The sequence below is a fragment of the Anneissia japonica genome, unplaced genomic scaffold, assembly GCF_011630105.1.
Source record: "Anneissia japonica isolate Jap-2015-1 unplaced genomic scaffold, ASM1163010v1 scaffold287918_len31070_cov94, whole genome shotgun sequence".
Lineage (NCBI taxonomy): Eukaryota > Metazoa > Echinodermata > Crinoidea > Comatulida > Comatulidae > Anneissia > Anneissia japonica.
In genome coordinates, this window is record NW_022719423.1 from 10,079 (window position 1) to 25,254 (window position 15,176).

General features: G+C 34.7%; 2 protein-coding genes across 2 annotated transcripts in view; one reads left to right on the forward strand and one right to left on the reverse strand.

Moving 5' to 3' along the window:
* Positions 1-6,075, reverse strand: part of LOC117110888 (EGF-like repeat and discoidin I-like domain-containing protein 3) — a 7,099-nt gene extending 1,024 nt beyond the window's left edge. Inside the window, exons 1-4 of the mRNA XM_033253718.1 lie at positions 6,054-6,075; positions 1,600-1,922; positions 1,363-1,498; positions 158-547 (exon numbers count right to left, since the gene is read on the reverse strand). Of these exons, the coding sequence (XP_033109609.1) occupies positions 158-547; positions 1,363-1,498; positions 1,600-1,922; positions 6,054-6,075 (871 nt within the window). The remainder of the gene's footprint in view (positions 1-157; positions 548-1,362; positions 1,499-1,599; positions 1,923-6,053) is intronic.
* A 2,800-nt stretch (positions 6,076-8,875) lies between these two features.
* The window catches only part of LOC117110889, a gene marked incomplete at its 3' end in the record, with an annotated part of 12,066 nt that continues 5,765 nt past the window's right edge, over positions 8,876-15,176 (forward strand). Inside the window, exons 1-6 of the mRNA XM_033253719.1 lie at positions 8,876-8,891; positions 10,791-10,962; positions 11,279-11,349; positions 11,448-11,563; positions 12,430-12,472; positions 14,185-14,258. Of these exons, the coding sequence (XP_033109610.1) occupies positions 8,876-8,891; positions 10,791-10,962; positions 11,279-11,349; positions 11,448-11,563; positions 12,430-12,472; positions 14,185-14,258 (492 nt within the window). The remainder of the gene's footprint in view (positions 8,892-10,790; positions 10,963-11,278; positions 11,350-11,447; positions 11,564-12,429; positions 12,473-14,184; positions 14,259-15,176) is intronic.

Below are 15,176 nucleotides of genomic sequence, written 5' to 3' on the forward strand. Positions count from 1 at the left end.
TAATAGTTCTATAGCTTTCGTGAAAGTTTTCAACATTTAATAAAACATGTCAAAAACGAATTAGGATAGAAAAACAGATTAATTGTTAATTTCTACCAAATTAAGATAAATTATTGGACTTGGTTTGGAGGAAAAATAAATACTTGCTGGTACTCACCCAATGCTGACGTCACAACAATTGCAGACCTGGAAACAATAGCAGATTTTGTTGCTTCTAACGAAAACACACCGTCACTGTAAGAGTTTGGTAAATTTTTAACACCGAGATATACAAAATCTGTATGTACTCCGTATGATATTTGGCTTCTAGTGTTAAATATGTTATTATCTGGCATGTTCACTAAATTGTCACTTGTATTTCCATTGGTGTTGTCAGAATGTCCAGTATCAGCCCAGGTTACATTATTCCTGCCATCCACATTCTTGTACAATATCCCGATTGTTAAATTCGTTGTTTTGCAGTTGTTGATAGCGTATCCACGAAATTCATTTTCATTGTTGGACGATATCAGTGGAATTGCGGAGAACATTGTTATATCCAGTGGAGCTGAAAATGAATTAACAAGCTGCATATTATTAAATTAAATTATCGTTAATGACAACAATGATGACAATGGCCTGGCGGTGGTACAGATGTTGATGGTGATTTGATAACGGTGGGCATTAGTATGGGTGTGAGGATAATTATATTTTTCTTTTTTGTGTTTATTAAAATTCTCCATATTGTGGATAATTTCAAAATTTCAATCATTATATCATTATATTTATAAGTTATTTAAGTCCTATAGTACATGACGATAATGATAATAATTAAACTATACCTACTGTTATTTGAATAAATACTACTATTTAGATATTATTAATTAACATTATCCCATGAGATAGATGGTAATAAAAAAATTAATTTATAAACTTTTTGTTTTGATGTAAGACCATAGAAAAAATTATTGTGTTGGCCACGTTTTGGAAAAATGCAAATAATGGGTTGGTTTGTGGGTTTTTTTACCAATCATTATCATGTGTTTATGCCTAAAATGTAGAAAATACACAAAAATACGACAAATACCATTTTAAAATATATATTGATGAGCACAATGATCGCATAACACTGTCGCATTGCCTTTTCAGCTCATTAAAAAATATATTTGGTTGTAGTAAAAAAAAAAAATCCAAAACGCCGACCCTCAAATTCGAACATTTTGGGTCGGTCGGGCGTGTCCAACACAATAAGTTTTTTTTTTGGAGAAATTGATACGGATCCTGTCAGATTTTATTAAGACTGTAACGATCAATGGCTGCAGCAAAAGTATGTGTATTCTTATCTTACATAATACACAATTATTGTATGTTCAGATATCTTACCTATGCCAAGAAGCTCAAATCTTAAACTGATGTACACATACCAGCTAATTGGATTGATACGTATGAACTGAGCGTAGACAACAGAATTGAATATGTTTGTCACCTCGGTGTTTTGATCATAGTTAGCATTAAAAGTCTAAAAGTAAATGACATTATGTTAAGCATACATTTCCGGGTCTCATGATATCTCATGATACTTTTCGTATAATCTTATATAAATTGATTATAACAACATACCTCATCTTGGCCACTCGATCCCAATACTGATGTAAAATTTTTACCATCGGTACTGTAATATACTTTGTATGTTTTAACCCATTGATTGACATTGCTGCGTCCTTGTGTTATTACTCCAATCACGCCTTTTATAGCACCAAGATCGGCTTCAATCCACTGATTCTGGTTGATATACTTTGCTGCCCAGGCTCCCGCGCCTCCTGCATCTGGTACTGTGTTAAGTCGTCCTCGATAAGCTTTATAATAGCTAGTGCGTTCGCTAGATGCTGTGAGCTGGTCTGAGTGGATAGTACCATCTTCAACCCCAAGAGCTAGACATGAATCTGTAGAGTTATTTGATGAATTTAGTTAGGCCCGGCCTTGTAGCAAATAACACATCATGATATAAATATATATTGTTTATCAATAACTGTCAAAATAGGAAAATAGATAGGTCTTAGGGGAAGAGTTCAAGAAGTTATAATTTCAGTTTCAGCTTTATTTGGTTAAAGTTGTGATTAAAAACTTTTCTTGACATGTGAGAGAAAATAATTTAATCATTGTGTTTAAAAGAGTATAAAGTATCCCTTGCGAGACAGCTAAATTATTCACAAGTAAAATAAAATCAACATCAAATTATTTGTTATGATTAGAAAACTTGTGTGGGATAAAACTAATAGATTTACGAGGAAAAATAACATAATGGAAAATTTGCCCCCATTTTCAGCGAAAGCTCAGTCAAGTAAATTGGATCTACATCGTATGCATAAACGCACTAACCACAGAAAACTCGAAATTCGTAGCTGCTATTGGCTTAAAGTGTGTGACGTCATTCAAAAACAGGGTAAAAACTGATTTGAATACAACATTTTAAAGAAAAAATTATTACTGTTTACCTAATCAACCAGCACGTGGCAAGAAAGCTTAATTTATGAACTACACTTGACCGTTTACCTCAAAATTCAGCGACCTATCGTTGCAGAGTTATGTGAAGAAGCATGAAGTATACAAAAAAAAACACAATTTTAGCCTTTTTCCTATGCAAAAGCATTGAATGAAAAATGATCACTCAATTTTGCATTATTTGTAAGAATAGTCAGATGATTATAAATTTTAAAACATCTAGTTGTATAATCCGATCTCCCCAGATTGCCAAATGAAACCATTCAAATTATATAGACGATTTTGTTAGAAAAGGCGTCCCGTTTGGCTCATTCGCTGTTCAGTGAACCGCTCAGTGAGTTTTCATAATGATCTTGATCGTGAGGATTGTAGGAGGAGTTTGTATAAGTAAAAGAACATTATTTTAAACATTCAAATATTTCAAAACATGATGAAAAAATTCAAATTGCATTGATTTACACACTATAATCTACAAGTGTTATTTTAGACGACATATAAAGGAATTTGGCATATTAATTCATCGAAATTATAATACGTCCCCTCTAAAACTGCCATTGTGGAATATGGAGGTCGGTAACAAAGGCAGGGCCGGTCGGGTTCCAAGCCTTTAAAAACTTAATTTTAACCACGTAATCAACGGAAAATATTGTAGGCCTATCTTCAATATTCTTCAATTTTGATGATATGGAAATGTAATGTCTCCTCCTATTTATTCAGGACAGTAGGCCCCCGCTGTGGTTCATACTGGAAGCCCAGCATCTAATTCAGATTAGCCAGCTAATTCAGAGAGTTCGGAAAAATGATTGATTAGGATGATACACTTTTTTTATAAGAACACATTTTATAAGAACACTGAGGCTGAACATTCTTAAACATTTAGAACACAATAAGTACAAATTGAGGCTGAGGTAAATGTCAAATGAGATTTTTGTTTTAATAAACAAGAAAAACCAACAAATGTTATCTGTACCTTAATGTGTAGTAGGTGTGACTATGTATACCCTCAATAATACACACTAATATATTGGGCATGTACAATAATAATTTTCTAAGTTTGAAAAGTGTGTAAAAATTAGAACAAAATAAGAACATTTCAGCCTGAAATCCGAAAAAAATATATGAACACTGAGCCTGGGCAAAATTGTACTAGAAAAAAAAAAAACGTGTATTGAGTCACAGTTTGATAACATCAAGTTTTACAACATTGAGATTTCACACATTTTCTCCATCTCCTCAAATCTACCCTGCGTCGTTTTTATTCACACGCGTAAAAAGGCGTAGGCTAGGGCCTAATTTGATTTCGTTTGACCAGGTGGAAAAGGGGTTAGAAGGAGAATAGGTGGGGCAGGCCCGTACGCAGGTGGTACCACGAGTGTGTACGTACCCCTCCCGCGAGGATTTTCCCGACGAGGGGTTAGGGGGGGGGGGGGCGGTGCACGCACCTCCAAAAATTACTGGCCCGCCCCAAAGTCGCCCTAAAATATCACCTTATTTTGCGAATTAGCGCCCCTCAACTGATCATCGAGCCAATTCCCTTGTTCCCGCTCCACCCCCCCCCCTCTCCATCAGCACACCGATTACAAGACTCCTGAATACGCCTCACGCATTCAAAAAATTCATCCACTAAAATTCCTTGACCAATCAGCAGTTTCCAACTAGGACTGCTAATTTATTGTAGAAGCAACGACTTTTTTAACTGTATTTATTTAATTAAATATTTAAGGAATTTGAGTGTCTTCACCGCGTAAAAACTCATCTTCCTTCTAGGTTTCACTAAAATCATTTTTATTTTCGCTTGAAAATCATCTTAATAAAACAAGTGCGGATTTAGACCTTCGCATCGTTCGCCATGGTGAATATCGTAGCAAAAATATATAGTGCACAAAGAAACGTCAAAAACAATACAGAAAGATTTTTGGTTGTCTAGACATATACATCAGATTATTGTGAAATTGTCATTGAAGCTCTGGATTCTCTAACCAACGTCCATCCACAGCATCAGCAGCGATTTGAAAGGTCATGCAATATTTCCCCCTTACCATTCCCTTTTCTCTTTCTAACCCCTTCGATTCCCCTTTTATTTCTTTTAACCACGAAGACAATAGATGCGCATGTTTATGGCTTAAATAACGTGAACACACTACAGGTCTCTGTCATTAAAGACCACTTTAAAGACACAACTCAACACACACATAATAATAATGTTTTTCCCTTATCCATTTCTTTTCACTTTCTTTTTTAATCATAAATGTTCTTACCTCAGTTCCAACCATGTGGGGCTGAGGTGTTATACACCCTCAACCTGTGAAAGTCGGTTGCCCTCTATTTCGAATTCATAGATTCAGGGGCGGCCCGGCCCCGGCCCCCCTTTTGGGAGGTAAAAAAAGAAAAAAGAAAGAAAAAAAGAAAGAAAAAAAAATGATAGCCCAGAACGCCTCAAATGTTATTTTCGGGCGTCTAGAACACAAAAATTTCGCGGGGGCATGCCCCCGGACCCCCTAGGACATTGTTGTCTCGATCAGCCCAAATTTCGGTCCCCCCTCCCCTTTTGGACATCTCTAGATCCGCCCCTGAGATCCGCCACTGACAGTGACGGATTCAAAGAAACGCAGTCATCCCGTCGTTTCCTCCCATCCCACCCCTCCCCCCCACCACCTATTTTTTTTAATGGGGGAAAAGAAAATGAATTTCAAATTGTATGAGTGCAATTTTCGGCTATTTGGAAGTGCCATAATCATAAATTTTCTTCCCTCAGCCTTAACCATGATTAAATAAGACTTTAAATTATCAAAAATGCATGGGCTCAACCACCTCGATCCCAACAGGGTTTTCCTTCCTAAGGCACCCCTCTCCTAGAGCCATTTTGTTCAACTCTACAATTTTATAATAATAATAATGTTATATTTATATAGCGCATATTGCACATTTCCCCTATGCGCTTTCCAAAGAAATAATATAGGCCTACTGAGAAAATGAAAATAACAATAAAACAATAACAATAAAATAAAATAAAAATAATACAGTAATCATAATAACAATGAGACTAAACTACTCCTATTCCTTAAACTAATTAATGGTTGGCCGTTGACTTCGAGGAGCTCATCCGCCCTTTGCTCAGCTATTGGTTTTTCTTGCTGCTGGGTGACCATAAACACCCTCCCCTCAGCAGCCACTAAGACATATCTGAGAGGGTTGTCAGTTTAGTCGCCGACACCTCGACCGGATGGAGTTTAATGTCGTACCAGGACGTAAAATTTGCACCCACACAATATACCCTCGTAGCCAGACCAGATTTTGTATGCACTTTGCGGTCCAGAGAATTTGACTTCAGAAATTGGTTTAGGGTGGTCTAAGAATCATTTTTTGGCTTGGTAACACATTTTCAAAATGTGGCGAAAAGTCAAAAGGTTATGGTCAAAGGTCATAGCTGTAGGGTCGTCATAGTCGTCATATCTCCGTAACCAGTGGTGGTAGAGAGGTAATTCTGGTACCAATTTGTTCAGAACATTCATGTTTCTATTTGCTCTAATAGAACATTTTGCTAAAAAATGACCGGAAATGCTGTTTCTAACCTTTGACACGTTTCAAGTTCATAGCAATAGGATCATTATATCTCCGCAACCACTGGTGGTAAAGAGTTAATTGTGGTGTCAATATGTTCGGAACATTAATGTTTCTATTTGGTCTAATTGAAAAGTTTGCTAAAAAATGACCCGAAATGCTGTTTTTGAACTTTGACATGTTTCAAATGTAATATAGTTGGGTCATTTCTGGCAATTCCGTGACCGTGGAGAGGCTAACTTAGTTTTTCAGTGGATTTGTCTTCCTTGAGGGTATAATAACAAAAATAGCTTGGGTGTCCCTCGCAAAAGTGTGGGCATAACCCGTATATGCCCTAAATCCAAAATGGCCACCTTCCACCATTTTGAAATTTATTATTTCAGTGTTTTGGCCTACATGGGTGCTTTTGTGCATGGATTTAGGTGTTCCAGGGGTCAAGGATTTCTTTTTTGATGTCGGATATTACTGTAATTTGCCTGTCGAATTACGTTACCAAACCAACAGAAATAAGATAAGCTTTTGGGCTGATTTTCTGACATCATGTTATTTAACAAAATCATAACTCCAAAACGAGGGGTCGTATCCAAAAAAAAAATTCCAGCAAAATGTTCTTAAAAGACTAGTCCACACCACTATATATCATTGACAAAAAATTGTAAATGTTTTTGATCTCTGAAATCAAGATTGAAAAAGAAAAGCCTATCTAAGTAGTGTATTAAAATAGGCATATGCATTACAGTGCAGTAGCATAGTACTTTTGTGTTGTTACTGTTCCACGTACCGATAATATACAGATTTCTCTTATTATAAAGTACAAGTTATGTCTTATAAAGAAGTATAGTATAGTAAATTAAGTTCCTAACACAGGAAACTCTCATATGGTAACTAAAACAATGCTAGTCCAGCGTATTACTAGTGCTACTGCACTGTAATGCAAAGACCTATTTTAGATGAGTTTATTAGTTTTTGATATATCTGATCTGCGACGTTTTGCTTTGAAGGATCCATCTATCGTCACCAAAATATAATCACTTCATGTTTCGAACTGCCAATTCCTTAAATGTTCTGACTTAACATACGAGCAGGTATTATTCTTTATAGTATTGGTGTTAAATTGGAAATATTATTGAAATAGATATATGGGGATTTGATTTTTTTCGTCATATGTTAAAATGTAAAGATGCATTAAAAGTATTCCCAATAAGCTCGGAAAAAAGTGAAGTTAGTACATATAGAACGCTGTACACATTTACTGTAATTGAACTAATTCATCATATACCTATTGTTTCAGCGGGTAATACGGTAAACCTTTTTTTTAATGGTCCTTATATCCACACCATACGTCGGATCGTGACCAAAATTTAAACACTTCTTTATTAAAATATGACAAACTATTATGGAAAGCTTCATTTTCAACCATTGATCCAATCAAGAGATATTTAGGTCTGGGTCCAAATGGCCCTCACATGCACCCCCGTATTTGTATCGTCACCAGCACTTCACAATTCCTTCCTTGTAACTTGGTTAAACCCTTCACGAAGGTTTCAATAATATAATTTATTTTTTTTAATCTGGTCTGGGGCGTTTTCCTTTGAGTGGTACTCATATGCACACCCTACGCAGGTTGGTCACCAACATTTAATCACCTCATCCTTGGGTATTACCAGACAATCCCTTTAACTGGCATTTTTGTACACAAGAAACACACATGACCTTAAAAATTTAAGTGATCCTCAAGTTCACCCCCTAATTAGGATCGCGACAAGCGCTTGATAATTTATTCCTTGTAACTTCTTTAAACTTCCAGGAAAGTTTCATTTATGTCAGTTGATTAGTTTTTGAGATATCTTGTCTAGGACAAATTCCTTTAAATAGTTCTCACATTCACACCCTAATCCGGACAGTCACCAAAATTTAATCACCTCATCCTTGGGTCATACCTAACAATTCTTTTAACTGGAATTTACATATATGCAGCCGTTTTTGAGATATTTTGTACACAAGAAAAAAACTGAAACAGCAAAGCGTTACACACACACACCCACACACACACACACCTACACAAACACACGAAACGAAAACCTATCTCTCTTGGCGGAGATAATAATAATAATAATAATAATAATAATAATAATAATAATAATAATAATAATAATAATAATAATAATAATGATAATAATTAGACTTACTATGTCTGTTTCAAAAACAGAACATAGGCCTTTTCCCCACTGCTTTAATGAGAAATGAAGTTGAAATTGCAACAAAAAGAAAAGTCATTAAAAGGTATACAAGCAATATAATTTTAATAAAGTGGAAAAAATTTAAAAAAATAAAAAAAAACAAAGAAAACCAAGTTCACTGCTTGAATTTGAACTATGGCTGCAATGGTAATAGCGAGGTACATCGTAACTCATAACCATTGCGCGCTATATGGGACGACCTTGCATAGGAAAGTGCATTTTTAGTTCATAACGATTCAATGACTGAAAGCAAAAATTGTTCATGCATACCACAGTAGTTTTGAGTTTAACCTAGCTGTTACTGGTTTAAGCGCTTTAGAAAACGCGAAATGCGTTTAAATTATTTAATCAACTGTCAACAAAAGATCTTTAAATTGTCCTCATTATTCACACCCTACTGCGGATCTTACCAAAATTGGATCATTTTTCAATTTCAACATGAAAAACTATTTTGCAAAGTGTCATTTTTGTCTATAACTGGGACTCTTTCCAAATGTTTTATTCAGATTAGTTGATCCGTTTTCGAAATATTGGGAGGGGCACATGTTTTATATGTGGCCTATGCTTCGGCAAAGCACGAAAAAATTCTAAGTATGGGAAGTGACCAAAGTGATGGCCAGGAAAAAACAGTGCACAAAGATAGGGAAAATATATGCAAGGAAAAAGAAAAACAAATCTGAAAAAAAAAATTATTATAAAAGGTAAAATAAAAAAAATCGAGGACATCAAAAAAACATCTGGGATACGAAACATACCGGTTTAAAGAACTGTAACCGCATACATTACCGAAGTCCCCACCTTATGAAGTGAATATAATTTATATTTCAGCTTAATTGAGGGCCAGCCCTCCCGTCAGGGATAGTTGCCCTTCCGTCGGGAAGAAAACCACAATTCGTCAGGGAGAAAAAAAATGTATATGTATTTTCTACATATTAGTAAACTCTAATTCCATTAAATAAACTTTTTTAACCCAAGAATTATATTCTTGGGTTTTCTAGGGCTTCGCCCTGGAACACATTCGAGAGATTTTGACCGACGCCCGACACGTTTCCGTCGGAGGAATCGCCCCACCCCGTCGAAAAACATCGGCTTCCCCGTCGGGCAAATCCGGGCGCCACCCCTGCAAAATAGCAACATTAAACATACGTACTTTCACATTGTATAGGGACCGCCACAGGGCAACTTTCAAATTTCTCAAACACATTCGTTATTAAACCAACACAGTCGATTTTTTTTAAGCACCGTCGGTTTTCGATTTTTTTTTAGTTCCAGTAAAACTTTGCTTTAGCTGCAACTGACAAATGCATCAGGTAACTTATTAATGCGACGTGCACAATTCGGTAGTGGCAAATGGCAGTAAAATCGGACGACGCTGGACGCCTGTAAAGTTTAAGACCCATGTTTTGTTTTGTAGATGAAGGGGAACCCTGGGGTCTAACTTAAGAAAAGTGCGATGCATGTTTGTTGGAAATCACCTCCAGTTTATGTGTAAAAAATGTCCTGCACGTCCGGACAAAACTGGACGCTTTTAAAGTCGCAAACCCCTGTTTTGTTTTGTAGGTGTAGGGGGAACCCTGGAGACAAACTTTAAAAAAAAGGTGATGCATGTTTGTTGGAAATCTCCTCTAGTTTATGTACACAAAATTTAATGCACGTCCGTCCAAAACTGACGACGCTGGACGCTTTTAAAGTTTTGGTAACAAGAACAAGCACATGAACAGCACTGAGTTTCTGGGTCAGCGCTTTGCGCGCGGACCAGAAATGATATGAAATTTCAAATCCTGTACCTGAACTCAACGTTAGTTGTAAACGTTTATGAAGCAGGCTTTGTAACACAAAACATAATCTTACAACTGAATTTCTGACATTACTTAAAGAAAATAACTAAGCGAGAAAACAGGCAACATTAAACCTATCTTCGTAAAGTGGTCATACTGTTCTTTTATTAACGAGACTAATCGCGACGTTCACACAGAGGGAAGGCGAGCGAAGCGAGCACATCCTCTGGTAATAATAATGACGATGATGATGATAATGATGATGATTTTCTTTTATTTAACCAATAGAAACATGTTACTAACCTGCAACGTTTCAGATGCACTGTTTCGGCTATCCTTTCTCGAGCATTGATTCTAATGTTGGTCAACACCGCTATATACGCGGTGTAGTACTCCCTCAACCGGTAGGTTAGTTTTCTAGGTCTTAGACCTGCGCCCCGCACCGATGTTCTGGAGTCAATAGGTTATCATAAAGGTGAGAAAGTTCATGTGATCTAGTGTCCCTGTTTAATTATTAATAATAATAATAAAAATAATAACAATAATAATAATAATAATTATATGACAATGATAATAATAATAGTAATAATAATAATAATAAAAATAATAATAATAATAAGTATAATAATAATAATAATAATAATAATAATAATTATTATTATTATTATTATTATTATTATTATAAAATTTGGATTAAAAATCAATATTGGAGATTTTTTTTCTGAATTAGGCGTCGCAGTTCCAAGAGAAGTATTAGCAAGAGGTAAAGAAGCTCGGGTGGCGTTTAACAAAGAGTTAGAAAAGAGTCAGATCATCCCAGTATACAACTCGCAGGTAATAGCAGTTCGTGAATTAAAAGGCATTGTAAAAACAATAAAGCTGGAATCAAACGTTATGAAAAAGTAAGTTTCTTTATGTTCGATGTTTTTCATAGTGTTGGTGTTTCAAGTATGCCTACTTGTCCAACTGTCGATAAGTTTTCAAGTTTTATTTCGTAATTTAAATTTCATTGCTTTGCTTTCATACAATTGTTTTTTTTTAAATGTATTTAATAGTTTACAGTGTTTAATGCAGAATGATTTGTTTAACAACTTCATGTGCTTATGGATGCAAATGTCATTGTCATGGTTTAGAGAAAATATACCTACCTAATTATAATATTTTAGTTTCGATATTTTAATTATGTGTAATACCTAGCCTGTATATATATATTTATAGGTTGAATGAGAGAATTGAAAGATTAAATGGCATCATTCCAACTGCTACTGCTACTGCGAAAGCAATTCACGGTATGACATCGAATATGTTTTTAATTGTTGTGGCATTTACTTTCTTCTCTTTAGTGGTTTATATAATAACTGTTTGAAAATTTGATTTTTTTTTATAGAGAATTTTCGTATGAAACAGGAATCCAAAAAGAAAGTAAAAGGCAATGTAAGGAAAAAAAGGAAACTATCTCATCCTACATCAACTACGGCAAATGTACCTGTATCTTCAACTGAGGTAACTATATATACTGTCTCTTATACACATCTAGATGTGTATAAGAGACAGAAGTAATGGTAATACAAATTATTAAACTATCGTAGCCAAAACGAGGCCAAGTGGAGCATATACATTTATTAAACAAAATTTTCGGTAGCACCTGCTGCCTTCCTTAGCGTAGGAGTAACTGAAGTAAAAGATGACAATCTGGCTATATTATTATAAATAAATGTGAAGAATATAGCAGAACTTTAAGTATCATGTTAAGCAAATTACATGCCTCCGTGGTCGGAATCAATGATATAGGCCTAAATGATTAAAAGAGGACTATGATCGAATGGCTGTAATAGATAGGCCTATGTGTGGTGGGAAATATAACATATATATTTAACTATACAAAGTAAAAATAAATAAAAGATAAAACGATAAAAATCAGAGAATGTAGGCCTATGATATAAACATATACGAAAAATTAAATGGTCTAATACATGATCTGGCATTAGTTGGCAAATGAATATGAAGATGTATCTAATTTAAAAATTGTTTGTTATATACATCCACTATTTAAAGCGTAGCATTGCAGCATAATTTCAGTCCCAGCCAATGGCATAATTTAATTTGCCACAGTAGTCACACTGTATTTATGCGATTTTCGGTGGTTTTTTTGCTGTTTTGTTCGTTGTTAGCCAAAACAAATAGCGGAATGCGGTCCTTACAGATAGAAACCCGAGTGTATGAGATATGAGCACATTCCTGCCAACGGTTTCAGAGGAGATAAGTGAAGTTACGATGAGGCGATTAACATAATTATTTTTTAGATAGTTTGAATTAAAACATTGATAATTTCATTAACATATCATTTTGATTTTTCTTTATATACACAGGATGCTGAAGTGTTGAAATTATTTGTAAAGGAACATAACACAGGTTGTTACTATTGGATTAATATTTCAAAAGTGGTATACCTTGTTTCAAACCTGCATTATTCTAGTCCTCTCTAGTTGAATAAAACTTAAAACATTTATAATTCTGTTATACATTACTATTGGTAATATTTATTGTTCTTAATTTATTATTATTTGTAATTATTTTACTATATAACGATAATCGGCCTGCGATTTTTTTCCGTACGAAACATTTGCATGAAACTCCACTCGGGCCGTCTCGGATTGACTCGACTTGAGTTCGTTAAGAGCAGGCACTTCACAATGTCGTGACGCTCGAGTATATTGTTCTTTGTTTAGCTACGATAGGCCTATTAAATCTAAATTTATACGTCTGTAACTAACTGTGAGCTTCTTGTATGTTTGTTATCAAATGTAATACGTACAACAACAACAGCTAGTACCACCACCAGTAGTAGGCTCTATAGGTACTATCAATTAAGGCTGGAGCTTGAAAGAGGCTAACCTAGGCCTAATTACAGGTTTAGCTCCTACCTATAGGCCCCTCCCTAGATATGCTCCTAGCTAAGCTAGGATCCAGGGCCTGACACAACGCTCACGCTTCACATGACATTGACTGAAATAAAAAAAAAATTAAACAAATTTGAAACATAAAATTAAAAATGGGACAGTGCGTAAGAAAAATATTATTAAATAATAAAAATAAATATATCATTCCGGCATTTATGAACTTGGCCTAAACCTTGTAATGTAATTGATATTAAATAATAATAATAATAATAATAATAATAATAATAATAATAATAACAATAATAATAATAATAACAATAATAATAATAATAACGATTAATAATAATAATAATAAAAATAATAATAATAAAAGGCCTGGTACTTATAATTATCCAAAAACTAGGCCAACTAAAAAACAAAAATGTTCCTATGTAACTCAAGTTCAAATAAAAATTTTATTATTCGTGCACCTAAATCAAATATTACATTTGTCATTTTAAACGACACATCAGTTATTAGCATGACTGAAAGCTTCAAAGCTGAAAGCTTCAAAGGAGCTCTCTGTGTTTTTGTAGGTAACTTTGATCAGAAGGGTAATATATAAGGATGCTTTGATCTTTAATTTATTCATAACTATGTTATCTACTAAATGTTTTTGATTGGTCAAACACTTGGTACTTGTGCATAAGCTTGCAAATATGGATAATTTAATGTCGAAATATTGAATCCTGACACGATGGCGTGCATTTCGAAACTTGGAGTATGTATTATACTATCTCAACGTCAATGTGTTCTTCAAAATCAGACACGCGACAATGCTGCATCTCAGAAGTTTTGTAGACGTTTATCTTTGGTTGATGACCTTTTGACCTCCAGAATTGAGATTTTCGAGTCGAGTCAGTCGAGACAGCCCGAGTGGAGTTTCACGCAAATGTTTCGTACGGAAAAAAAAAATCGCAATCGGCCTTTATTATATTTTTTTAAATATATAAATGGGTATATGTTAAACTCCTCTATTGGAATAACAAAACTACTATTATATACGCAATTAGGTGTATACAGAGTGAGTAGCCTATCAAAATTATTTAATCTTGAATTTCAGAGAATTATTAGAGATGTATGTGTCACGCAATGTAATGTAATTATTATAGTAAATCAGTGAAGCGCTTTGGAGACGTGAAAACCATAAGGAACGTAAAAAATATAAATTATACTTATTTTCAGAGATGATTGCTAACGAAGACATTACTTACATTTGGGACTTCTCTGGTCAGCAGCTATACGATATTACTCACCCAGTAAGTAGTCAGATTAATATAGATTTCCCAAATTTACACATGATGTCACTTTTAGAGCCTGTATAAAAAAAAAATTATATTTGTCTAGACCATAAAACTCACTGAGGTAACGACATGTCAGCCCAGCCTGGATATAAGCACGACAGTGAAACAATCAACAATAAAGATAATAAAACTTTTACTAGTATATTGTAGTAGTTTTGAAACATCATAGTTTCAAACTTCTGGAACGGATGCGGGGGGGGGGGTGCACAGGGTTCGGTCGCACCCCGGTAAATTCTATTAGAAAAAATAATTGTTATATTATATTGTTGATATGAATTATTGGTAAGAGAGTGTAATTTCCTGGCACCCTGAGCTCGATAATCTCACACTTTTCGCGCCTCAGCCCCAACAATGTTTGGGCTGAGGTGAAATGGACTCTTCACAGACCCATGGGTGCAGATCACTGGGGAAAGGGAACACATCCCCCACCCCAACATATTTTTAAGGGGAAAAGGTTGGTCACCCTCACTTTTCGAGAATAAAGAAGATATACTTTAAAATTATTGAAATAAACTGCATAATAGTCTGGGTGCAGTAGGGAATTAGCGAGAAAAAAGTAAAGGAAAATTTATTTTTGGTTTTTCTGAATCAGTATATCATATAGTGTCTCAGAAAAAAATCCCCATTCTTAGAAATTATTCTTGGAAATATTTTTTATAGCACTTTAAAATTTTGACATAAAATATCCTATTTTGGGCTAATTAAGATGGGGGTAGGGGAAATAAATGTATGGTTTTAGTCACTTTTACATATGCTATGTATATCAAATGTAACAAGAACTTGGCTAAATAGTTACTCCTCACTCTCGTTAAAAAAATTAATCGGAATAATGACGTCATCACAAAAAATTCCAAGATGGCTGCCATTTTGCTG